Below are 24,909 nucleotides of genomic sequence, written 5' to 3'. Positions count from 1 at the left end.
GGATCACATGATAAGCTGGGCACAAGCAAACATGATGCATTTTTAAATGGCCAAATGTGAGGTCAGACATCTAGGAACAAAGACTGTAGGTCACTGTCACATTACCCAGGGTACAATCTGGACTGATGGACAGCTGTGTCCCTTAATTCTCCAACCTGGGGTGCCTTTTACACTGCTTCGCTGTGACAACCACTACTACTGGTCCGTCCACACGCCTCCAGCATGTAAATCACCCCCAGCTACACTGTATGAGTGCTCTAGCCAGCTACTCCTGAATTACCTTACAGGCAACGGCAGCAAACTCCCAGTCCCAGACTTTCCCCAGAAATGTGCATCTGGTACTGCCTAGTGCCCTCCTGAACAAGAGAAGCTCATAGAAAGTCCGTTGTTTCATTAATAGAAAATGAAAGGCACAAACCTTGTTATCGCAGATGGAGTAAAACTTCAAAAACAAATTTATTAACTACAGATAGATTTTAAATGATTACAAATAACGAGGCATAAAAGTCAGAATTGGCTACAAAGTAAATAAAAGGAAAAATGTATCTAATACCTAACTGAACAAGCTATGTGAATTCAAAGCAAAGGTTTCTCTCACCACATACCTTAGCAGTCTTGCTGGCTGGAATCCTTTCAGTCAGGACCCCTCCCCCAGTTCAGTGTTCATTTCCTTGTCCTTCAGGTGTTGTTGATGCCATGAGTAGAAATGAAGGGAGAGAGATTTTGGCGCCGCCGTTCCCCTTTCTTATAGCTCTGTTTCTTTGAAAGTCAGCTGAGGTTCAGGAGACGACAGTCTGTGGGACAGGAACCTCCAGCTGTTTCTCTGCCAACATGTACATTTCTCACTTACACCCTTTCTCTTGCCAAAGAATGGCCACTTTACCAGGTGACAGTCCATTTTGATTTTGTTGACACCTGGCTGAGGCCTCAGTTTGCCTTTTGTCTTTGAGGAACTGGTTTGTGCCTGCTCTTCTAAATTTGGAATATGTCTTAGTAATGTTATATAGTAGAGTCTTATCACTTTACAAACAACGTTGTCACACATATTTTACCAGGACAATAATGATCAGCACATTATGAGTTTCCAAATTGTACCTCATAAGACATACTTTGTACAAAATCTATTATAGCTTTGTAAAAAGGGTGAACATAAGGATACAGACTGTCACAGCCATACTCACAGGATCAGGAATTCTATCCTGGGAAGCAGGGACTCTGGAAAAGAGTTGGGGGTCATGGTGGACAATCAGCTGAACACAAGCTCCCAGTCTGATGCTCTGGCCAAAAGGGCTTATATGATTCGTGGATGCATAAACGGGAATTTTGAGTAGGAGTAGACAGGCTATTTTACCTCTGTCTTGGCACCAGTGTGAGTCCTGTGTCCAAGCCTAGTGCCCACAGTTCAAGAAGGATGGTGAAAAATTGAAGCGTGTTCAGAGAAGGGCCATGAACATGATTAAAGGATTAGAAAACCTGCCTTATAGAGACTGACTCAAGGAGCTCAATCTGTTATAGCATAAAAGAGATGGTTAAGGGGTGGCTTGATCACAGTCTATAAGTACCTACCAGGGGAACAAATATTTAATAACCATAGAATCACAGAAGCGTAGGACTAGAAAGGACCTCAGTAGGTCATCTAGTCCAATCCCCTGCACTCAAGGCAGGACTAAGTAATAACTAGACCATAATGGGCTCTTTGATCTAGCAGAGGAAGGTCTAACACGATCCAATGTCTGGAAGTTGAAGCCAGACAAATTCAGATCGGAAATAGGGTATACATTTTTAACAGTGAGAGTAATTAACTATTGGACCAATTTACCAAGGGGTGTGGTGGCTTCTCCATCAGCCGCGTCCCGCTGCATGTACCTGCCCGTGGCCTGTTCAACAAGCCCACAGTCCCCTGTACTGCCTGCCCGCTGCCTGTCCCCACTGCCCCAACCCGCCCGCTGCCCGCCTGTGCCCGTCCCCACTGCCCGCCTGTGCCCGTCCCCACTGCCCCAATCTGCCCACTGCCCCAACCCGCCCGCTGCCCGACTGTGCCCGTCCCCGCTGCCCCAACCCGCCCACTGCCCCAACCCGCCCGCTGCCCGCCTGTGCCCGTCCCCGCTGCCCCAACCCGCCCGCTGCCCGCCTGTGCCCGTCCCCACTGCCCCAACCCGCCCGCTGCCTGCCTGTGCCCGTCCCCACTGCCCCAATCTGCCCACTGCCCGCCTGTGCCCGTCCCCACTGCCCCAACCCGCCCGCTGCCCGCCTGTGCCCGTCCCCACTGCCCCAACCCGCCCGCTGCCCCAACCCGCCCGCTGCCCGCCTGTGCCCGTCCCCGCTGCCCCAACCCGCCCGCTGCCCGCCTGTGCCCGTCCCCGCTGCCCCAACCCGCCCGCTGCCCGCCTGTGCCCGTCCCCGCTGCCCCAACCCGCCCGCTGCCCGCCTGTGCCCGTCCCCGCTGCCCCAACCCGCCCGCTGCCCGCCTGTGCCCGTCCCCACTGCCCCAACCCGCCCGCTGCCCGCCTGTGCCCGTCCCCGCTGCCCCAACCCGCCCGCTGCCCGCCTGTGCCCGTCCCCGCTGCCCCAACCCGCCCGCTGCCCGCCTGTGCCCGTCCCCACTGCCCCAACCCGCCCGCTGCCCGCCTGTGCCCGTCCCCGCTGCCCGCCTGTGCCCGTCCCCGCTGCCCCAACCCGCCCGCTGCCCGCCTGTGCCCGTCCCCGCTGCCCGCCTGTGCCCGTCCCCGCTGCCCGCCCGTGCCCGTCCCCGCTGCCCCAACCCGCCCCCCGCTGCCCGCCTGTGCCCGTCCCCACTGCCCCACCCGCCCCCCGCTGCCCGCCTGTGCCCGTCCCCGCTGCCCCAACCCGCCCGCTGCCCGCCTGTGCCCGTCCCCGCTGCCCCAACCCGCCCGCTGCCCGCCTGTGCCCGTCCCCGCTGCCCCAACCCGCCCGCTGCCCCACCCGCGCCCCGTGTCCCGCGCGGCCCGGAACGCTGCGGCCGGGGCGTGTTTCCAGCCGGCCGGCGCGGAAGTGCGGCGGCCGCTCGGCTCGGCTCGGCTCGGCTCGGCGGCGATGGCTCTGCCGGGCGCGCCGGCCCCCGGGCCCCCCAGCGGCCCCCCCAGCGGCCCCGCGCCGCCCCCCACCGTGCTCATGTCCGTGCGCGTCTGGGCGGCGCGGCCGCTCGGCCTCCTGCCGCCGCCCGCCGGGGCCTCGGCCGCCGGGGACGCGCTGCTCCGCCTGCAGCTCAGCGTGCGGCCCGGGCCCGCCGGGGAGCCGCTCTTCCGCCTCGCCCTGCGCCACACGGACGCCCGCCGGAGCGTGGTACGGGGGGCCGGGCGGGGGGCTCGCGGGGGCAAGAGCCTGGGGGGTGGGGCAAGGGGGTCCGGGTGAGGACCTGGGGGGCTGGGTGGGGTATGACCTCAGGGGAGTGGGGCAAGGGGGTCCGGGTGAGAACCTGGGGGGCTGGGTGGGGTATGACCTGAGGGGGGTGGGGCAAAGGGGTCAGGGTGAGGAGGGGGGGTAAGGACCTGGGGGGCTGGGTGGGGTATGACCTGAGGGGAGTGGGGCAAGGGGGTCCGCGTGAGGGGGGGTAAGGACCTGGGGGGCTGGGTGGGGTATGACCTGAGGGGGGTGGGGCAAGGGGGTCCGGGTGAGGAGGGGGGGTAAGGACCTGGGGGGCTGGGTGGGGTATGACCTGAGGGGAGTGGGGCAAGGGGGTCCGGGTGAGGAGGGGGGGTAAGGACCTGGGGGGCTGGGTGGGGTATGACCTGAGGGGAGTGGGGCAAGGGGGTCCGGGTGAGGACCTGGGGGGCTGGTGGGGTATGACCTGAGGGGGGTGGGGCAAGGGGGTCCGGGTGAGGAGGGGGGGTAAGGACCTGGGGGGCTGGGTGGGGTATGACCTGAGGGGAGTGGGGCAAGGGGGTCCGGGTGAGGAGGGGGTAAGGACCTGGGGGGCTGGTGGGGTATGACCTGAGGGGGGTGGGGCAAGGGGGTCCAGGTGAGGAGGGGGGGGTAAGGACCTGGGGGGCTGGGTGGGGTATGACCTGAGGGGAGTGGGGCAAAGGAGTCAGGGTGAGGAGGGGGTAAGGACCTGGGGGGCTGGTGGGGTATGACCTGAGGGGAGTGGGGCAAGGGGGTCCGCGTGAGGGGGGGTAAGGACCTGGGGGGCTGGGTGGGGTATGACCTGAGGGGAGTGGGGCAAAGGGGTCCGGGTGAGGAGGGGGGGTAAGGACCTGGGGGCTGGTGGGGTATGACCTGAGGGGAGTGGGGCAAAGGGGTCTGGGTGAGGAGGGGGGGTAAGGACCTGGGGGGCTGGGTGGGGTATGACCTGAGGGGAGTGGGGTAAGGGGGTCCGCGTGATGGGGGGTAAGGACCTGGGGGGCTGGGTGGGGTATGACCTGAGGGGAGTGGGGTAAGGGGGTCCGCGTGAGGGGGGGGTAAGGACCTGGGGGGCTGGGTGGGGTATGACCTGAGGGGAGTGGGGCAAAGGGGTCAGGGTGAGGAGGGGGGGGTAAGAACCTGGGGGGCTGGGTGGGGTATGACCTCAGGGGGTGGGGCAAAGGAGTCATGGTGAGGAGCGGGTAAGAACCTGGGGGGCTGGTGGGGTATGACCTGAGGGGGTGGGGCAAAGGAGTCAGGGTGAGGAGGGTAAGACCTGGAGGGGTATGACCTGAGGGGTGGGGGTCTGGGTGGGGGCAAGGCAGGCTGGGGGGCAATAAGAACAGAGGGGGGTGGGGGGAGACTGAGGCAGGAAGCGGAGGGCCTGGGCGGGGACACATAGTGAGGGAGCTAGGAAGGGGGTAAGCACTGAGGGGTTGGGGAGAGGGCAGGTACTGGAGGTTACAGGGGTTGTGGCCGGAAGGGTCTGAAGAGGACAGTTACCCCCTCCTCTCCAGGGTCAGTCAGCGCCTGCTCCTCCATCCCAGCCCCTCTCTCTCTGCCTCAGCATTGGGGTTTCTGCACCCCGGTAGGGCCCGCCACTCGTCCCACCCCCCCGAAGGAAGGGGCCCCGTTTGCTCAGCTGCTTTTGAGGCAGGAGTTACACAGGTCTGTGCTGCCCGAACCTGGTTACTGACCCTGCTTCCAGAAGAGGATTTCATGACTGAAATCTCCCATCCTGTGGCTGCTTAGGGGTCCCATGTGGGACTAGCCCCATGGAGCCGATGCCCCCAGCAGGGACCCACCTAGACTGGCCCCCGCTGACCCCCTTGTTGGCAGTGTCAGCAGAAAAGCCAAGGACTGAATAGACCCTGGAGCCTGAACTCTCTTCTCAGCCTTCGGTTCCTCCAAGGCAGGCGAGGCAGCTACTGGGGACCGTGTGGAAGGCAGCTCTGCACTCTCCCAGCTCTGGGGATGATGGGAGGCCTCCAGAGGCCAGAGGTGTTCCCCCATCACTGGTCACAAGTGTCCATGTTTACACACAATCTTTACAAACACTTGTCAGGTTTCCCTGTGAGCGTCATGGGCAGCAGCCATTCTCTGCTTCAAGGCTGGGCTAGAAATACATTCCCCCCACCTGTGTATGGCTGTGGATCATGTACAGTAACTCAGGATGAGGCAGCCCTGAGGGGTTCTGCAAAATAATTCAGGTGATAAAGTCCTTCGTCTCTGCTGTGTGTGAGAACAGAGGTTTGTGTGCATTTCTGACTGAGGGGATTGAGTTCCTGGCCGTTGTATAGGATGATGTCTGGTGGGACGGGAATTCTGAAGGGTTGTCTCACCCCCAGTGTACGGCAAGGCTGGTGAGGAGAAGGAGCTGCGTTTGCATCGGAGAAGCAGAGTTCTGTTAGGTAAACAGGAACGTCAGCTTTCCCTCTCTTGCCCCTCACATCCTTCTGGGTCCCAGCCTGACATGTATTCTATGTCCGTTCTTATGCCGTGCTCATGCCTGTAGGGTCTGAGTGCCTTGTATGAAACGACACGACCAGCCTCTGTTCTGGGGTGTGTGTTCTCTCATCCTCTCTCCAGGGGAGAAGTGTGTGCAGGGGGGTGCTTTGTTTTGGTAGTTTAAGCATACTCACTGCTCTGTGTCTGCCAGCAAAGGCCGGTTGGAGAAATGTGCCTGACTCTTGAAGTGGAAGGTAGGGAGGTTTAGGATGGTCCGTATGTTGTGGGGGAGTTCAGGCCACAGGCTCAGGCTGGCCCGGAGAAAGTTCTGTCTCCTGCACAGGCAAGTTTTACCCTTATTGCAGAGAGTCCATTGTGCCAGAGGAGTGGAGCTGTCGACTGTGGTCTTCATCCCGGAACGTTAGGCTCTTTTAGCTACGCTGGGCCCAGGCCATGGAGCACATTAAAGATACGGACCAAGATCTTGGCCATTGTCTTCCATGAATGCCTCAGCCAAGAGGCCAGTGTCCACAGCACTCACCTCTCCTGCTGTAACTCACCTTTCTAACCTCTCCTTTTAACTCTCTGATGGAGGCTTTACTCATTCAGCTCTGAGTGCTGATAGCTGCGTGCTGTCAGAAGGCTCCATCTTCGCTCTTCCTATCCTCTGGGAGCACCGACTTGGACTTGAACTTTCCCAGCTTCAACCATCACATGGTTTCTGTGGAGATGCCACCTGACTCCATCTCCCTCTGCACTGACTGCCTCCTCCTCCCCCTTCTCTGCCAGCCCTGGATACTTCAGTCTGAAGAGCTTCCCGAGTTGAACCCTTTCCTCTCTCTTCTGCCCCTTACTCTCCACTGAAACAGCATTCCCAAAGTCTCTCATGACCTCTTCCTAGCTAAAGCTCAGAACAGTCATTTCCTCTCTTTGACCTGTTGGCCGCCTTCAGCTCAGTTGTCCGTGCACTTCTGGAAATCGTGTCCTCCCTTGGCTTCCATGACTGTCTTCTCCTGCTTCTCTAATCACTCCCTCTGCGTGTTTTTTGGGGGATCCTCCTCATCCGCCTGCAGCTTTCTGTGGAAGTTCCAGTGGGCTCTGTCCTTGGTCCCCATCTTGCCTCCCTCTGTACCTTATCTCTGGTAACCTCATCTGCAAACACAAATTCAGCCTCCCCGCTCTGACATCTACCTCTCTGCCCCAAACCTGTTTCCCTCTTTCCAAACTGAAATCTTGGCCTGTCTCTGTGACCTCTTCTCATGGATGTTGTCAGTAGCTACCGGTGTGGTGCTCTGCTCTTGTTCGATGATCATAGAATATCAGGGTTGGAAGGGACCTCAGGAGGTTATCTAGTCCAACCCCCTGCTCAAAGCAGAACCAATCCCCAATTTTTGCCTCATATCCCTAAATGGCCTCCTCAAGGATTGAACTCACAACCCTGGGTTTAGCAGGCCAAAGCTCAAACCACTGAGCTATCCCTCCCCCCAACTGATGATAACAGTCGGCTGCGTGTGTGTTCCCTCTGTGTGCTGCCCCAGCTCTGTGCAGAAGGCTGGCACAGCAGACCCCGAGAGAACCCCCAAAGACCACAGACTCTGGTAAGGTACGAAGGCACCTGGCCCGGTTTATTGTCCAACGAAACACAGTAATAGTTCCCTATAGACTCTACAGGACGTACTACGAATATGTGTCCCTGTAATGGACACAGCTCAGTCAGGGGTGGGACACTCCACTGCCCCCTAGGCCGGACCCAGGGATGTATTCTTATACACAGGTACAAACAAGTTACATAACACTCCTGACATATTGAGGTGCAACCCCTTTACGTAACAATGCACCACCCTTCTACGCAGTAAGGTGCCGCCTCTCACCTTGTACACGTTGGTTAGAACAAAACAACCCTATCCATCATCATAGCCTTTTGCCCCTGTCCTTGTTATCTATGTGGATGGTATAAGAATGTTCTTGTACCATTTGTGTATGGCTCTGGTATCCAATGCACTTTAGATATAGGTTTATGCAACAGCATATCCTTATGCAACATCAGCCCTTTCCTTGCCAGCGTCTGTGAGCAGGGCCTGCCTCTGGCTCAGAGCTGAACTTCGCTTTATGTCAGCAAAGTCTTGACCATTACTTTAGCTCAGGCCTTAGGTCTCATACCGGGCCTCTGATACCAAGGGTTTATTTTTCAGGGCCTCATCTTATTACATTGGCTATCTAGCTGGCAGCTCGAGCTCAACTTGGCTAAAACTAAGCTCTTAATCTCCACCCTTCCCCAAACCCTCCCTGCTACCTCCTTCCTTGATGACTGTGGACAACACTACCATTCTGCCTGTCATGCAGGCCCGTAACCTGGGTGTCATCTTCAACTCAGACCTCTCTCTAGAGCCTCGCGTCCAGACTGTACAGATCATGCACAACATTTCTGCATCATGTCTCTAAGATCCAGCCTTTCCTCTCCATCCACACAGCTAAACTTTTACCCAGGCTCTCACCATGTCCTCTCTCATTGCCGCCTTCTCTCTGTCGTCACACATGAGGTCTTGCCCTGCTCCTGTCCACTCAAAATGCTGCTGCCAGGATCGTTGTCCCAGCCCGGAGCTCTGACCGTGTCACCACCCACCTGCATGTTTACACTGGCTCCTCCTTCTCTAGCTCATCAACCATACGCTATTTGTTTACATTTTCAGGGCCTTTTGACTGTCCCCATACTACCTGTCACCTCTCAGTCAGTACTGAAAGGTTGAGTCCTGCCTCCAGTCAGCTCAGGATTCCAGCCTCCATCACCCGCTTGTTGAATTTTCAAACAAGCCCCTTCCTGCTTTCTCCTGTGCTGCCCTTCACTCTGGGGAGGAGCTTCTTGTAAACATCTGTAAAGCTACCTCATTTCCTCCTCCACATCCTTAATGCTCTCCTTTGTCCTGATGCCTACAAAATACTTGACAGGTGGGGCATGATGTGCTGAGAGCACAGCTTATGCTGATCAACGCATAACTCTTGTTGTTTCTTCCTCCTCGTCCGTCAGTCTGTCTGTCTGTATCCACCTAATGTCTCATCTTATCCTTAGGTTATAACTCTTTGGGCCAGGGACTCTCTCTTTGGTCTGTTTGTACAGTGCCTAGTGCAGTGGGCTCTGGTCCATGACTAGGGCTCTAGGTGCCACAATGAGACACATAACACTCCCGTGACAGTCTGTCTGTCACTGGGACACGCCGGGGCATCCACCCTAACCGTGGCTCCTGAGGAGATCCCCGTTCAGGGTGATTGCCTCACTGCTGCCGAAGCCCCAAGTCTGGGGGCAGATATGCCCCTCATGCTGGTGCGTGCACATCCACACTGGCATTCCCATGGGACGTCAGCTGCGAAAGAGCTGGGTCCAGCAGTAAAGGGGGCTTTGGGATTCCCTCTCGTTCTTCCTAAATCCCCCACCCTCAACTCCAGGTGGTCCAGGATGCTGGAGCCTGGGAGCAGGACCACCTCTCCTCCAGCCTCTGCCAGGGCATCCTGTCCACTCTCCCCTCACCTCTTCTCTCCGCTTCCCTGACCTCCTGTCTCCAAATACAATCAAACAGCTTCCTCCTGTTCCCAGAGCTCTGTCTTCCCGCCCTGCTTGCCTGGAACGAGTTAGCCACCTGCCTCCCCTGCACTGCTCTGCTCCAGACTGGGGCTCCTGCCCCGCTCGCCTCGTGCGCACTGCTGTTCGATAGGAAATCACCCCCGCCCCACTAGTATTGTCATGTTGAGCGCTAATGCGGGCAGAGCAGGTAAAAACGCTTGTGCCCTGTCTGCACTAGTGCTCCCTCTGGTGCCCGAAAAGGGGCAGAGTGCCCCTGGGATTCTCAGTTGAGGGGTGCTTTCCTTTATGCTGTCTCATCTGCCTGATGCTCATCTGCCTCCAAGTCCCTCCCACTCTCTAAGCTTTCCATTTCCATTGGTGTGTGGGGGGCTCTCTGGACACTGCTGAGTGTGTGGAGGCTGCTACAGGAAGTGTGATCTGGAAAAGGCCAGGGCCTCTCAGCTTTCACTGGAAATGTTCCCTAGGCCGGGCAAGCTGAGGTCATGTCACCTTCCCTGCTCGCTGCTGTCTGTGCTGCGTTGGTAGCTTAGCTGTGTCTGTGCAGCCCCTTACCTTCCATGAGACAGGAGCCTGCTCTCTGCTGCATGCCTGGCTCGTGTGTGTGCTGGATTATAGAGGGCAAGGGACATCCCCTAGTAGAGGGTGTTGCAGTATTTCCAGTGGGGGTGAATGGAAAGGAGACAAGTTTCATTTTGTACTTCCGCTGGCTCGGTCTCCCTCTCTGATCGCTTACCTGGGGACTCTGGACAAGTTCGCTTCTGTCTGGGGTTGGATTTCAAAAAAGAGCCTTCTTAAGTGAATCCCCTTCCCTACCCCATCTCTTGGCACAGCTGACCTCCAGGGTGGGTGGGTGGGTTTGCGTCAGCAGAACCCTGGCTGGGGGTATTTTCCCTCGGGCTGTAAGGCTGCTACTGGACTGTTATTTACAGGACGAGCAGGGGAGTGCACTAAAAACCCTCCTTTGTAGCATCTTAGGCTTAACAGTGCCCCCCTTTCTAAGCTGAAATGCACAGGCTGAGTCAGTGTAGCTCAGCGCCCGCCCCACAATGGCACTTCGGTCATCTGCCCTTTTAAAGAAACAGGTTTTCCTGGCTTGTGCAACACATCAGGCTGGTGACACTGCCGGGTCAGGCTGCAGGGCAATGAACCTAGCTCCAGTGCTGCAAGCAAGTGGCAAACGACTTTCTCCTCTGCTGGTGGGACTGGGAGTGAATGTAAAGACATGTGAGGGCACTTCATGGAAGCCCGTCTTCCACCACAAGCACAGCCAGGCTGTGGAACCACCGGGTAACGCTCAGACCGGACATGGTTTGGAAGGGTAGCTCGCCGCTCCCAGATCTTACCGGCCGCCCGGCCAACTCAGCAGGGCTTCTCTCCTCTCTTCTCTCCGAGGAAGTGGGCTGTCGCTCACGAAAGCTCATGCTCAAATGAATGGGTGAGTCTCTAAGGTGCCACAAGTCCTCCTGTTCTTTTTGCGAATACAGACGAACACGGCTGCTCCTCTGACACCTCTCCTCTCACAGCCAGTTCAAGCCACTCCCTCCAACCACAGGCCCTTTCCTCTCCCATATCTGACCTCTGTCCTGCTCAGAGCACCTGCTAGGTTGGAGACCTGCCCATCGCCTCTTGGGAGGATCCCTATCTTGGGCCTTTGCCAGGTTTTACAGCCGTCACAACAGACTTTGCTTAAGAGGCAGATAGAAATGATCTCAGGACTCCCTGCCTTTTACAGCACCCAGAGGTGCGCTGGGTCCTTAATGCAGCAAATGGACAGACGAGCTTCCTGCCCCCCAGCGCTTAGTCTCCTCTTTGAGGCAGCTCTAGGAGCAGGTGTAACAAGCAGCCAGGAGGCTGGATGAGGAAGGACAGCCATGTGCTCATCCTGACAGTCCCCTTAGTCATACTGCATGGGGTGTGAATTCTCACGCTCCTCAGAGGAGGTCTCCTTCCTGCCCACTCTTCTGTGTGATGGCTTCACTGTAAGGATCCTGCTGCCAAGTGCTGTGCGTGTGGCTGTCATTGATTGCTCTCTCTGGCTTCTCATTGGCTCAGGCACGATACAGCTTCCAGTTACTCACCAAGTACAGGTTTCAGAGTAACAGCCGTGTTAGTCTGTATTCGCAAAAAGAAAAGGAGGACTTGTGGCACCTTAGAGACTAACCAATTTATTTGAGCATGAGCTTTCGTGAGCTACAGCTCACTTCATCACCAAGTACAGTAGCTAATACCCAGGTCACTCCTCCTTTTAATCTCCCCCACCTGCATCCATGGTGGCTGAGGCTCCAGCATTGGGCTTGCATGCAAGAGCCAGAAAGTGAAATGGCCTGGGTCTAATTTCATGGGCCCAACTGAGAAGAAACAGAAAACCCCTGCTTCGTGGATTGCTGCGGGGAGGAATACATTCAAATGTTCAACTCTAGTAACTGTTGGGGTAGGGGGTGTTTAATACAGAAAGTGAAACTTAAAACAAGAAAAGACAGACAATGTCCCTTGAACCTCCTTCGCCTCCCCCATTTTTACATGCAGCATTAAAACCTAACGCAGCCAGGTGCCTGCACTGCCCTCCTGTTGTCTTGCCCCTGGTTGAACTGTGAGAGGCAATGCATGGCCTGTTGGTAGATCTGGAAAGCAGTGAGGCCCTGCAGAGCTCCTCTCCCCTTTCTGAGAGAGGCAGCAGGGACAGCCAGCTCTCCAGAGCTGCCTGGCTTTCACCAAAGGTAGCTTTAACCTGAAGTAAGGCTAGACTAGTGAGACTTTCCAGACAAGTTATTTATATTGGGCCATGGCTGTGCATGGGCCGTCAGAGGCCATAGACGTGAGGTCCCTGCCCCCTGGAGTTCAGTCTCAGGTTAGACAGAAGAGAGGATGACTGGACATGGACAGTCTGACAAACAGGAGACGCTGTCATAGGTGTGGCTAGAACCAAAGAATGGCCATACTGGATCAGACCAATGGTCCATCTAGCCCAGTATCCTGTCTTCCAACAGTAACCGGGGCAATTTGAGTGATCCATTCCGTCATCCAGTTCCAGGTTCTGGCGGTCAGAGGTTGAGAGACAGCCAGAGCATGGGGCTAATAGCCATTGATGAACCTATCCTCCAGGAACTTACCCAGTTCTTTTTTGAACCCAGTTGTAGTTTTGGCCTTCAAGCCATCCCCAGCCAAGCAATTCCGCAGGATGACTGTGTTGTGTGAAGGGGTACTTGTTTTTGTTTTCAACCTGCTGCCTGTTAATTTAACTGAGTGACCCCTGGCTCTTTTGTTGGGTGAAGGGGTAAATCACACTTTTTCTCCACCCCAGGCATGATTGTATAGACCTCTGTCACTTCTCTCCTGGGCCGTCTGTTCCCCAGCTGGACGGCACCAGCCTTTTTAATCTCTCCTCAGACGGAAGCCATTCCATCCCCCTGTCATTTTTGTTACGCTTCTCTGCACTTTTTCGAATTCTAATATATCTTTTTTGAGATGGGGCAACCAGACCTGCACACAGTGTCCAAGGTGTGAGCATACCATGGATTTATATAGCAGCATTATGGTATTTTCTGTCTTATTATCTATCCCTTTCCTAATGGTTCCTAACTTTCTGTTCGCTTATTTTGTCTGCCACTAGACATTGAGTGGATGTTTTCAGAGAACTAGCCACACTGACTCTCAGATCTTTTTCCTGAGTGGGAACAGCTAAATTAGACCCCATCATTTTGTATGTAGAGTTGGGTTTGTGCTTTCTCATGTTTGCATTTATCAACACTGAATTTCATCTGCTCTGTTGTCACCCACTGTAATGAGATCCCTGTGGCACTCTTTGCAGTCTGCTTTGGCCTTAATTGTAGCACCCCCTGCTGGCAGAACATGGCACTGCAAACCTCCTCAATTTCTCCTCACCAGGGTTTTCTGTCTGTCTGGGAGATTCACGTGGCTCAGTCACTTGAAGTTCCAGCTCCCTTCCAAAGTAATACAAGTCCAGACAAGCAAAGGTTCTTCTGCCCTGCCTGGGCTTCTTCCCACCCACCTCCAGACTCCGCTCTGGACTACCTTGAAGTCTCTCTGCTCTGGGGTAGAAGGCTGACTCCCAGGCTGCTTCCCAGAGTCTCCTCCTTCTTCCAGCCCTTCCCTCAGGACCTTCCACAGCCACTCAGCTTGCCCCCAGGCTTCCTCCTCCTCCAAACTGAGTTCTCTGGGCCCTGTTATGAGGCCCGGGTGTTTCAGGCTGTCACCTGACCCCAATTAGTCCTGGGAGGCAACTAAATTATGGCACAGGTGGGGCTAACTGGACAGGGCTGGCCAGCCCCAGGCCTTGTGGCCCTTATAGGGGAAGGCCACCCTGTTACAGAGGGGCCTCGGGATTGGGGGAGAGGTCTCCTCTAAGAGCCACTGCACAGGGCATTTCTAGGTCTCACTCTTTTTAGATGCCTGTTGTGGTTTTGTTGTGCCCAGAGGGTAGCAAATAGAAGTGGCAGTGGGTGGTGCCCTCACTGTGTGGTGATGGAGCCAGCTGCGTCTTGCTGAAATACGCTCCTGTGAGAGACCTTGGGCTGAGGTGGTGCAGGACAGGCGGAGGATTGCAGAACACTTCTGTTTTGGTAACGTGTGAGCTGTGCACTGCCAGTATTTTAGTAGCACGTCCTCGTGTACGCTCAGCATGGAAGCTTCTCGGGATGGAGCTGCTGTTGGCCGTGATCCTGCAGACTTAGGCACTTGCTTAACTTCACTTGCAGCAGTTTTCTTAAGCACGTAGTACAGCATCAGCCCTTAACACCTGGTAAGAGGGTCTCTGGAATGTCCCAGGTTACTGGAGCCCTGGCCAAAGATGTGGGCCAGAGAGCAGTGTGTATGTGGCGGGGAGGGGGAAGGCATGTTGCCTTGCTCATGCCTCAGGGTGGCCTCATGACCCTCTCCTTGGTCTGTCCCCAGAGCATTGCTGAGTATAACCTCAAAGACATCTCGTACTCGGTGAAGAACACCTCGTGCCACGAGCTGACGGTCCTTAGCAGCTCAGACAACCCGATGGTGTTTCACTTCGAAGATGAGCGGGAGGCACAGAAGTGGTGGACTGTTGTCAGCAGCTCCCTGCGGGAGGTGCAGAAAGGTCAGCAATGGCAGGCCGGGTTCTCGGGCTGGCTGTGTCCGGGTAACATTCATGTGTTACAGAGAGAGACGCAGGGGGTGTAATGCAGGGGCAATGCCAGGCTTCTCCTGGCCCAGGGCAGCTGGCACCTCACCCAGAGCCCCACGGCCATAGCCGCTGTATGTAACAAGGAGCAGATTGCAGATCCCTCTGTGACAGAGTGGGGAGTATTGACCTGGTGTGACAAAGTGGGAATGTTCTTCATGTTTTCTCTGAATACTGGGTAGGTGCCTCAGTTCCAGCGATGGGGAGCTCCGCCGTGAGGACCCCCTGCTAGCCGTGTGGGTCACGGTGCCCCCGGTGCTCACCAGGCTCCTTCCAGTCCCTCCCCTATCCATAGGGAAGAGGGGCCTCGGAAGGCCCTCGGCAGCAGTCTGACCCCTTCCAGCTGGGACAGGCACCGGTGCCCGTGCTGCATCTGCTGGGCTTCTTCCTTCAGGGACAGGGATCAGCTCCTCTGAGTGATCCTCCTCCTCCGGCTGGGCAATCAGCTGTTCTTTGGTGAGCTTTCCAGTGCGCAGCCCCCTCTGCCTGCACAGCTCTACTAGGTCCCTCTAAGGAGATGGTTATACATCTTCCCGCTGTTCCCAAGTTGCTGTGGACTTGCAGGCCTGTGTGCTCTCAGCTCCCCACAATTTCCAGGAAGAACCCCTGCTGTGCCAGCCCTTCTCCAGGTAACCACCTCTCCCCAGGGTCAAGCCACAGGCTCCTCCGTCCCTGGAACCACTCACCAAGGGGACCCTGTTCCTGCAACAGTCCTTCTCTCTCCCAGGGTCAAGCCACAGACTCCTCTGCCCCTGGAATTGCTCACCGCAGTCCACAGGGGGACCCCATTCCTGCAACAGTCCTTCTCACTAGTCATACACTCCCAGGGGTTAAGTGTAGCTTCTCTGACCCCCGAAACTGCTCCTCTCTGAGCCTTCAGCACGTCTGGTCCTCGTTAATCCCCCTTCTTTTAACTGCTTCCCAGTCACTTACTGAAGGAAGCGCCATCCACGGTGTGCAGTTAATCCCATCGCTACCACCAGTTGTCACGAAGTGTGTGGGAGACAGGGCCCTGCACCTCCACTTCCTGCGATTCACCATGACTCTCAGCCAGCCAGTAAAACAATGTTTATTAGATGACAAGAACACAGTTCAAAACAGAGCTTGTAGGTACAGACAACAGGACCCCCTCAGTCAAGTCCATCTTGTGGGGCAGGGAGCCCAGACCCCGATGCCGGGCCTCCCTCCGTTTCCCCAGCCAGCTCCAAACTGAAATTCCCTCCAGCCCCTCCTCTGGCCTTTGTCTTTCTCTCAGGCAAGGAGACCACCTGATCTCTTTGTTCTCCAACACCTTCAGATGGCACCTTGCAGGGGAGGGGCCCAGGCCATCAGTTGCCAGGAGACAGGGTGTCGGCCATTCTCTATGCAGACAGCATCACACCTGCCCTCTAAGGCTCTGCAACAATCACACACTCTTATCCCACCACCTAGATACTTAAGAAATGCATAGGGGAAACTGAGGCACCCACCCAGTATTCAGAGAAAACATTAAGAACATTCCCACTTTGTCACACCAGGCCAATACTCCCCATTCCGTCACACCCTCTCATATGGGGATAGGGACAGCAGGCAGGCCTGGTGCTGCTGTTAAAGTGGCTCACTTGGGTATCACTGCAGCCTCCGCCTCTCACACCCGCTGGGTCCGGACGGTGAGGTGCGTGTCGTTGGAGGTGCACAGCGGGTCTCTGGCGGTAAGCAGCAGCTTGGCTTTGCTCTGTCAGCGGTGGCAATCCGGTGAATAGTGCTCGCTGGGGGCTCCAGGAGAGCAGGGGCCTGTCTCTGGCTGGGCTGTGCACTGGTTGTGGTGGGATGCAAGCAGGCAGGTGGTGTTTGTGTCAGGGCAGGGCTATGGGCGGCTGGTGTGCACTGGTCAGTTACCAAGCTGGGGACAGGAGTCGGGGTCGAGCTGGATCAGGCTACCAAGGAGTCAGCGTCAGGCACCAGGTTACAGACAGGAGGCAAGTAGCGGAATCAGAGACGAACCAGGGTCAGGAGCTGGAGTCCAGGGCCAAAGCAAGGTATGGGCTGGAGTGGAAGTAAGCACACAATCTGTGTGTGCTCAGACAGCCCCTGATTGGCTTCCTGGTTTGTATCCCGGCATTGGCAATCAGGAGGCTACAGTACTTCCGGCAGTGCCTAGTTTCACAGGGTCCCCCAGCAGGAAACTGGCCTGAGGTCCCATGGCAAGGCAGAAGTTGCGGCAGCCCAGAACCTCCATGGTCCCAGGTTCTAGTCTGGCAGGTGCTTACAGGCTGGGTGTCAGCGGGACTCAGCTGGGGAGAAGCAGGCAGCAGAACTGATGCTCTCCCAAGCACCACCCACTCTGACACCAGAAGGAGTCGCCACTCACAGATTATATAGCTCTTCATGTGGCGGCTACTCCTCTCTGTGCTGTGATCAGCAAGAGACGGTTAACATTTACACTGCAGGGATTAGGGTTCTGAATTAACACTCAGCTATGATGAATGGTGCAGTCCATAATCTTCGGGCGGTGGTTTCAGGTTGGCTGTAGGCTCAGCGTGCATTAGAATCATAGAATCTCAGGGTTGGAAGGGACCCCAGAAGGTCATCTAGTCCAACCCCCTGCTCAAAGCAGGACCAATTCCCAGTTAAATCATCCCAGCCAGGGCTTTGTCAAGCCTGACCTTAAAAACCTCTAAGGAAGGAGATTCTACCACCTCCCTAGGTAACGCATTCCAGTGTTTCACCACCCTCTTAGTGAAAAAGTTTTTCCTAATATCCAATCTAAACCTCCCCCACTGCAACTTGAGACCATTACTCCTCGTTCTGTCATCTGCTACCATTGAGAACAGTCTAGAGCCATCCTCTTTGGAACCCCCTTTCAGGTAGTTGAAAGCAGCTATCAAATCCCCCCTCATTCTTCTCTTCTGCAGACTAAACAATCCCAGTTCCCTCAGCCTCTCCTCATAACTCATGTGTTCCAGTCCCCTAATCATTTTTGTTGCCCTTCGCTGGACTCTCTGCAATTTATCCACATCCTTCTTGAAGTGTGGGGCCCAAAACTGGACACAGTACTCCAGATGAGGCCTCACCAATGTCGAATAGAGGGGAACGATCACATCCCTCGATCTGCTCGCTATGCCCCTACTTATACATCCCAAAATGCCATTGGCCTTCTTGGCAACAAGGGCACACTGCTGACTCATATCCAGCTTCTCATCCACTGTCACCCCTAGGTCCTTTTCCGCAGAACTGCTGCCTAGCCATTCGGTCCCTAGTCTGTAGCTGTGCATTGGGTTCTTCCGTCCTAAGTGCAGGACCCTGCACTTATCCTTATTGAACCTCATCAGATTTCTTTTGGCCCAATCCTCCAATTTGTCTAGGTCCTTCTGTATCCTATCCCTCCCCTCCAGCGTATCTACCACTCCTCTCAGTTTAGTATCATCCGCAAATTTGCTGAGAGTGCAATCCACACCATCCTCCAGATCATTTATGAAGATATTGAACAAAACCGGCCCCAGGACCGACCCTTGGGGTACTCCACTTGATACCGGCTGCCAACTAGACATGGAGCCATTGATCACTACCCGTTGAGCCCGACAATCTAGCCAGCTTTCTACCCACCTTGTAGTGCATTCATCCAGCCCATACTTCCTTAACTTGCTGACACGAATACTGTGGGAGACCGTGTCAAAAGCTTTGCTAAAGTCAAGAAACAATACATCCACTGCTTTCCCTTCATCCACAGAACCAGTAATCTCATCCTAAAAGGCGATTAGATTAGTCAGGCATGACCTTCCCTTGGTGAATCCATGCTGGCTGTTCCTGATCACTTTCCTCTCATGCAAGTGCTTCAGGATTGATTCTTTGAGGACCTGCTCCATGATTTTTCCAGGGACTGAAGTGAGGCTGACTGGCCTGTAGTTCCCAGGATCCTCCTTCTTCCCTTTTTTAAAGATTGGCACTACATTAGCCTTTTTCCAGTCATCCGGGACTTCCCCGGTTCGCCACGAAGTGTGTACTCCTGATTCACGTTTCAAAGGTTTTCCTCACAACTGTAAGGGCTAGAGACTTAGATATCTGTGTTTTTGTAATGCTAGCTGAGATTCTGGAGCCCACGGTGGCAGCCCTCAGGAGTACCGGCAAACTGAGCAGCCACCAGCCAGCTCTGCTTGACCTCTGAGTGCCAGAGCTTTGCAGCAGGGTGAGGGTGCCATGTATCTTCTCTCGGGCTGCAGTCAGCCATGGAGAGAACTCACTGCCTTGTCTGTACATTTTAGTACAGATGGGTCAGTGGATTTAGTGCCAATTCAAGCCAGGGACTGCTGGGGCTGGGTATGGCATTGGCTGGTTCCCTGCAGCACTCTGCCAGCGCCTTGGCGTGAGATTGAGAGACTCCTTGTTCCAGCAGCTGCCCAGAGTCTCTTCTTCCCGCCCTGGCCTTGCCTTTGCTAGGAGGGAAGATAAGCCTCACCATGAGGGAGCGAACTTGTGGTGACATCCCAGGGTGGAGGAGGCCGTTGGAGTTTTCATACATGTTAGCAGGTTGAGATGAACCCCAGTGCTAACCCGTGTGGAAGCGATGCACTGCTGTGTCCACACTAGATGTTACCTTGTGGTAAGAAAACACCTTTTTTTCTAGTGTAGACGCATGGCATCCCCAGGAGAGGGCACCTCCCGGCACGGCTTGCTCTGCACTTCCTCAGCAGGGTGCAAGAGGAGGTGTCTGCCCCTTGAAGTGCTATGGGTGGGGAGGAAACAAAGCCGGGGAGCGAGAGGCTGAGGGCAAAGCAGACTCGCAGAAGGGGGGTGTCTGCACATGTTAGTTCGGGACTGAGCTTGGGCTGGTGGGACAAGGAATGTTGCAGGGATCCCATGTCACTTTCTAACAACCCTCTCCCCCACTGCTCCCCAGGCAGTCTGAAGAAGCCAGGGCGGAGCAGGGGGTCTAGAGGAAGGGTCTGTTACAGAGGGGCCCTTTGAGATGGGGAGGAAGAGCGTGTGCTGTTGGGGGTTGTAGCATCCCAGGGGAATCACCTGGAAAGTGGGAATCTGAGATTGAAATGGTGGGAGAAGGTCTGGAGAGATGGGAAGGGGCCTGGGAGTAACTGCACGGATTCCCCCAGGACGGGAGGAGCAGAAACATTGTCGCTGCCCAAAGGGTTGCCCTGAGGACCAAGGGAAAAAACGTGTGCCTGCTCCCTTGGGTACGGTGATTGTCGGGGTAACTGTGACCGTGGCGGGCTAAGCACTTCAGACCGTGCACACGTGAGCTGACATTAGCCCTTTGGTTGCCGGACACCTGGGTGGGGCAGATGGCGATTGCACCCCTGCCATTTGCAGCCCCGCCAGGAAGCCCCCACGTTGACCCACCTTTTCCTTGCTTCCCAGGGATAGTGCTGGCTTGGCTGCACTGTCTCCTAGGGCTACAGTGTCCCCACCGACACTCTCCTGGTTCTCTTTCAGCTGCCGAGAGTCCCAGTGTGCTGGTGTCCCAGCCCTCTCCCCTGCCCTCAGCCAGCGGGAATGCCCTGCCCGCGCCGCCATCGGACGCATCTCAGCCCTTGGAGCTCTCCAATAAAGGTAGGGAAGAGTGGAGGATTCCTTGGCCCTTCGCGTAGGGCAGGAATTGTCATTGCACGGACATGGTGCAGCTCCCCATGCTCAGGCTGCCAGACTCTTCTCTGAATGCTGCCAGCTCTGTTGTCCTGGGACACAATGGCCAGAGATCAGAGCCTGGGCGCTCAGCCCGTGGCGGGGGGCTCGGTTTGGACGCTCAGGTCAGCCGAGTTCAGCTTGACAGAAATGACTAAACTATGGGTTGTTTCAGCCAGCGCCATTCTTTGCTCCCACAAAGTCCCCTTTTCTCTCCTACCACCCTGCGTGTGCCCCTCTAGCAAGGGCCAGGGCCACGCCGGCTGAGGCACCCAGAGGGGTTGTTGCAGTGCAGCCGTGGGCTGCTGCTCCTTCTGGGGGCTGCACACCCATCCCTGGGTGGCTAGAGCCGGGCTGACCCCGTGGGAGGAGCGCGTCCCCAGTCTCTCCGTGGAGCCTGAGCGCTGCTCCTGGACTAGCCGCTCGCCTGCACGCAAGGCCAGAAGCCGCACTCCAGTGCCCACCTCAAGGCAGGGTGGTGCCCTGTGGCGACACACTGACACAGGCTCCCCCTTGCTCTGTGTCTCCTGCCTTTCCTAGAGGAGTTAGCGCTCCGCCTGGCTAGAGCCATTGCGCTGGGGGACGAACAGGCAGCTTCGCAGTGCGCCGTGGCGCTGGCTCGGCAGCAGGCCTCCTTGCGCATCCTCCCGAAGGAATCCAGCTACCCCACCAACGAGATCAGGTGAGCGCCTTCGCACCCTGCAGGGTGCCAATGCCCGATCTCCCTCGCTCTGCCATTGCTCCTTACTCCCGCCCTGAGCATCCAGCCCTTCCAAAGGTGCCCTGGGGCCCTGGCCGGACTGGGGCCTTCAGATGCCACCAGACTGGAAACGGCCAGTAAGCCTCTCTCCTCTCCTAATGCTCTGCAGAGCAAAGGGTTTTACTTTGAGCTAGCTTGCCCCCTGCTGGGGCATGCGGGGAGCTCACCTTCAGCACGCCTTGGCCCCTCCGCCTTGCCACTTGCGTCTTTCCTGGAAAGCCCTGGTGCAGGCACCGTGTGTGGGAGCAGCGCCGCCACGAACAGGTACTGCCTGGGAGTAACGTGTTGGCCAAGGCAGCGCTGGGCTTTCTCTGCCCCCTACAACCTGGTCGTCCCTGGCCTTCAGGGAGCCTCTAGAGCCAGTGGAGCACTAACACAGACCCTGCTGACGGGCCTGGTCTCTCCTCTCAGGATGAAGGTTGGAGTGGAAGATGCGACGTGCTCCGCCAACATCACCATCAGAGTCCATGCGCACATGTCCATCGGGACACTGAGGCAGCAGGTATGATGCAGTGCTAAGGCACTTCCCCTCCTGTGACTGCCGGGAGGAGCTGGGCCATGGGATGCCAAGTCCCACTGGCCCACAGAGTCCATCGCCTGCCTTTTAGCAGAGCTGCTCAGAAATGCTCCAGCCGTAAATTGTTAGCCGCGCTGAACGGCTTCCGGCTCCATGTCTGGAGAGAGAGCTGGGGATCCAGTCTGCTCCTCTCCTCTAGCAGGGCTGGTGGTTCTTCACTGGGGTACGAGGAACGCTGGTGGACACTAATTTGAACCCAGCTTGGCGCAAAGCCACAGGGTGGAGCTGAAAGCTTCTGGGAGGCGTGCTGTGTGGGGGCTGGCAACTACAAGCCAGTAAGCCTCACTTCAGTACTGAGCAAATTGGTTGAAACTGTAGTAAAGAACAAAATTGCCAGACACATAGATGAACATAATTTGTTGGAAAATAGTCAACATGGTTTTTGTAAAGGGAAATCGTGCCTCCCCAATCTACTAAAATTCTTTGAGGGGGTCAACAAGCATGTGGACAAGGGGGATCCAGTGGATATAGTGTATTTAGATTTTCAGAAAGCCTTTGACAAGGTCCCTCACCAAAGGCTCTTAAGCAAAATAAGCAGTCATGGGATAGGAAACAAAAGGTAGGAATAAATGGTCAGTTTTCAGAATGGAGAGAGGTAAATAGTGGTGTCCCCCAGGGATCTGTGTTGGGCCCAGTCCTATTTTAACATATTCATAAACGATCTGGAAAAAGGGGTAAACAGTGAGGTGACAAAATTTGCAGATGATACAAAACTACTCAAGACAGTTAAGTTCCAGGCAGACTGTGAAGAGCTACAAAAGGATCTCACAAAACTGGGTGACTGGGCAACAAAATGTCAGATGAAATTTAATGTTGATAAATGCGAAGTAATGCACATTGGAAAACATATAATCCTAACTATACATATACAATGATGGGGTCTAAATTAGGTGTTACCACTCAAGAAAGAGATCTTGAAGTCATTGTGGATAGTTCTCTGGAAACATTCACTCCGTGTGCAGCAGCAGTCAAAAACCGAATAGAATGTTGGGAATCATCAAGAAAGGGGTAGATAATAAGACACAAAATATCCTATTGCCTTTGTATAAATCCATGGTACGTGCACACCTTTACTGTGTGCCGATGTGGTTGCCCCATCTCAAAAAAGATATATTGGAATTGGAAAAGGTTCAGAAAAGGGCAACAAAAATGATTAGGGGTATAGAATGGCTTCCGTATGAGGAGAGATTAATAAGACTGTGACTTTTCAGCTTGGAAAAGAGATGATGAAGGGTGGGTATGATAGAGGTCTATGAAATCATGAGTGGTATAGAGAAAGTAAATAAGGAAGTGTTATTTACTCCTTCTCATAATACAAGATCAAGGGGCCATAATACACGAACAAGGTAGCAAGTTTAAAACAAACACAAGAAAGTATTTTTTTCACGCAACGCACTGTCAACCTCTGGAACTCCTTGCCAGAGGGTGTTGTGAAGGCCAATACTATAACGGGGTTCAAAAGGGAGCTAGATAGATTCATGGAAGATAGGTCCATCAATGGCTATTATCCAGGATGGGCAGGAATGGTGTCCCTAGCCTCTGTTTGCCAGGTGACAGGGCATGGATCACTTGATGAATACCTGTTCTGTTCATCCCCTTTGGGGGACCTGCCATTGGCTACTGTCAGAGGACAGGATTCTGGGCTTGATGGACCTTTGATCTGACCCAGTATGGCCTTTCTTATGATTCCCTCATGGTGGAATGTTTGTCGGCTTCTCCCGCCCTGCAGGTTTTCCAGGATTACGGGTTCCACCCCAGCGTGCAGCGGTGGATTATCGGCCAGTGCTTGTGCGTGGATGATCGGACGATAGGCTCGTATGGCATTCGGAAGGATGGAGACACAGCCTTCCTTTATCTGCTGTCAGCCAAGAGGGCCAACCTGTCCGAGCAGCGCTGCGAAGAGGACAAAGTGCTGGTCATGCTGCCCCCGGCCCCCTCGCTCCCAGACAGCTCTGGCACCGACGAGAAACGCAAATACAGCACCTTGCCAAACGTGGCTCCAAAGAAAGGTCTGATGTGCTTCTTACTGCTCACAAACGGGAACCCTAGGTGTGGTTGGGGCCAGATCCTCTACTGGAGTGAACAGGCTCAGCTTCCCTCAAGACAGGGGAGCCAGCCACCCTGACTAGCTGAGGATTGGGCCAGGGGTTTGTTACTGCTGAAATGCTTCTAGTCCCAGGTGTGGGGCCAGAGAGACAGGAACAACTGCAGGGTCTCAATGTGTGGATGAGACGGTGGTGTAGGGAGGAGGATTTAGGATTATTAGGAACTGGGGAACCTTCTGGGAAAGGAGCCCACGCAGGAAGGATGGGCTCCACCTAATTCACAACACAACCAGATTGCTGGTGTGTACAATTCGAAAGGTTGAAGGGCTGGGGGAAAGCCGATAGGTCCGGAGGAGTGTATGCTTCAGACAGAGACAGCCCTCACGGGAGGATCTATTAATGGAGATTCCCTATATCCTTGTAAGGTGGAGAGGATGGAAGTTTGTAAAGCACAGGTAGGAGCTAGTGAGGAACAGTCAAATGTAAGAGTCCCATTTAAATCTAACAATATTGACAGAATGTACAAGTGCTTGTATACAAATGCTGGAAGTGTAAATACTAAGATGGGTGAACTAGAGTGCCTGGCATTAAATGGTGATGTCGATATATAATAGGTATTGTGGAAACTTGGTGGAATGAGAGTAATCAATGGGACATGGTAATACCAGTGTACAAAATATACAGGAATGAGAGAGTCGGTCATGCTGGTGGGGGAGTGGCACTATATGTGAAAGCAGAGAGTCAAATAAAGTACAAATCTTAAATGAATCAAACTACACCATTGAATCTCTATGGATAAAAAGTCCATGCTTGACCAATAACCGTATACCAGTCAGAATATACTATTGACAACCTGAGCAGGATGGTGACAGTGATTGTGAAATGTTCAGGGAAATTAGAGAAGCTACAAAGGCAGAAAATGCAATAATAATGGGGGATTTCTACTGTCCCCATGTTGTCTGGGAACATGTCAGTTCAAGAAGGGATGCAGAGATAAAATTTGTAGACACATTAAATGTCTGCTGTTTGGAGCAGCTAGTCCTGGAACCCACAAGGGGAGAGGCAATTCTTGATTTAGTCCTAAGTGGCACACAGGATCTGGTCCAAGAGGTGAATATAGCTGGACTGCTTGGTAATAGCGACCATAATGTAATTAAATTTAAAATCCTTGTAGGGGGAAAATGCCAAGAAAACCCCAAACAAACCCAACCCTGTAGCATTTAATTTCAAAAAGGGGAACTACACAAAAATGAGAAAGCTAGTTAAATATAAATTAAAAGGAAAAGTGAAATGCCTGCAAACTGCATGAAGACTATTTAAAACACCATCATAGAAACTCAAACTTAATTTATACCC

At 54.7% G+C, this 24,909-nt stretch overlaps 2 protein-coding genes across 4 annotated transcripts in view; one reads left to right on the top strand and one right to left on the bottom strand.

Annotated features, from left to right (window-relative positions):
* Positions 1 to 860, bottom strand: part of MAF1 (MAF1 negative regulator of RNA polymerase III) — a 39,662-nt gene extending 38,802 nt beyond the window's left edge. Inside the window, exon 1 of the mRNA XM_073329825.2 lies at positions 606 to 860. The gene's annotated coding sequence lies outside the window, so the exon portion shown is untranslated. The remainder of the gene's footprint in view (positions 1 to 605) is intronic.
* Positions 861 to 2,998: 2,138 nt separating this feature from the next.
* The window catches only part of SHARPIN (SHANK associated RH domain interactor), a 56,272-nt gene continuing 34,361 nt past the window's right edge, over positions 2,999 to 24,909 (top strand). For all 3 annotated transcript variants that reach the window (XR_012157050.2, XM_073329818.2, XM_073329819.2), the window contains exons 1-6: positions 2,999 to 3,303; positions 14,297 to 14,471; positions 19,983 to 20,099; positions 20,712 to 20,853; positions 21,343 to 21,433; positions 23,238 to 23,517. Coding sequence is in view for 2 of the 3 variants with exons in the window: in XM_073329818.2 (XP_073185919.2) it covers positions 3,055 to 3,303; positions 14,297 to 14,471; positions 19,983 to 20,099; positions 20,712 to 20,853; positions 21,343 to 21,433; positions 23,238 to 23,517 (1,054 nt within the window). In the remaining variant the exon portion in view is untranslated. The remainder of the gene's footprint in view (positions 3,304 to 14,296; positions 14,472 to 19,982; positions 20,100 to 20,711; positions 20,854 to 21,342; positions 21,434 to 23,237; positions 23,518 to 24,909) is intronic.

The sequence above is a fragment of the Lepidochelys kempii genome, chromosome 2 (genome assembly GCF_965140285.1).
Source record: "Lepidochelys kempii isolate rLepKem1 chromosome 2, rLepKem1.hap1, whole genome shotgun sequence".
Lineage (NCBI taxonomy): Eukaryota > Metazoa > Chordata > Testudines > Cheloniidae > Lepidochelys > Lepidochelys kempii.
The sequence above is the reverse complement of the archived record's forward strand: the minus strand, read 5'-3'. Positions and strand labels throughout refer to the sequence as shown.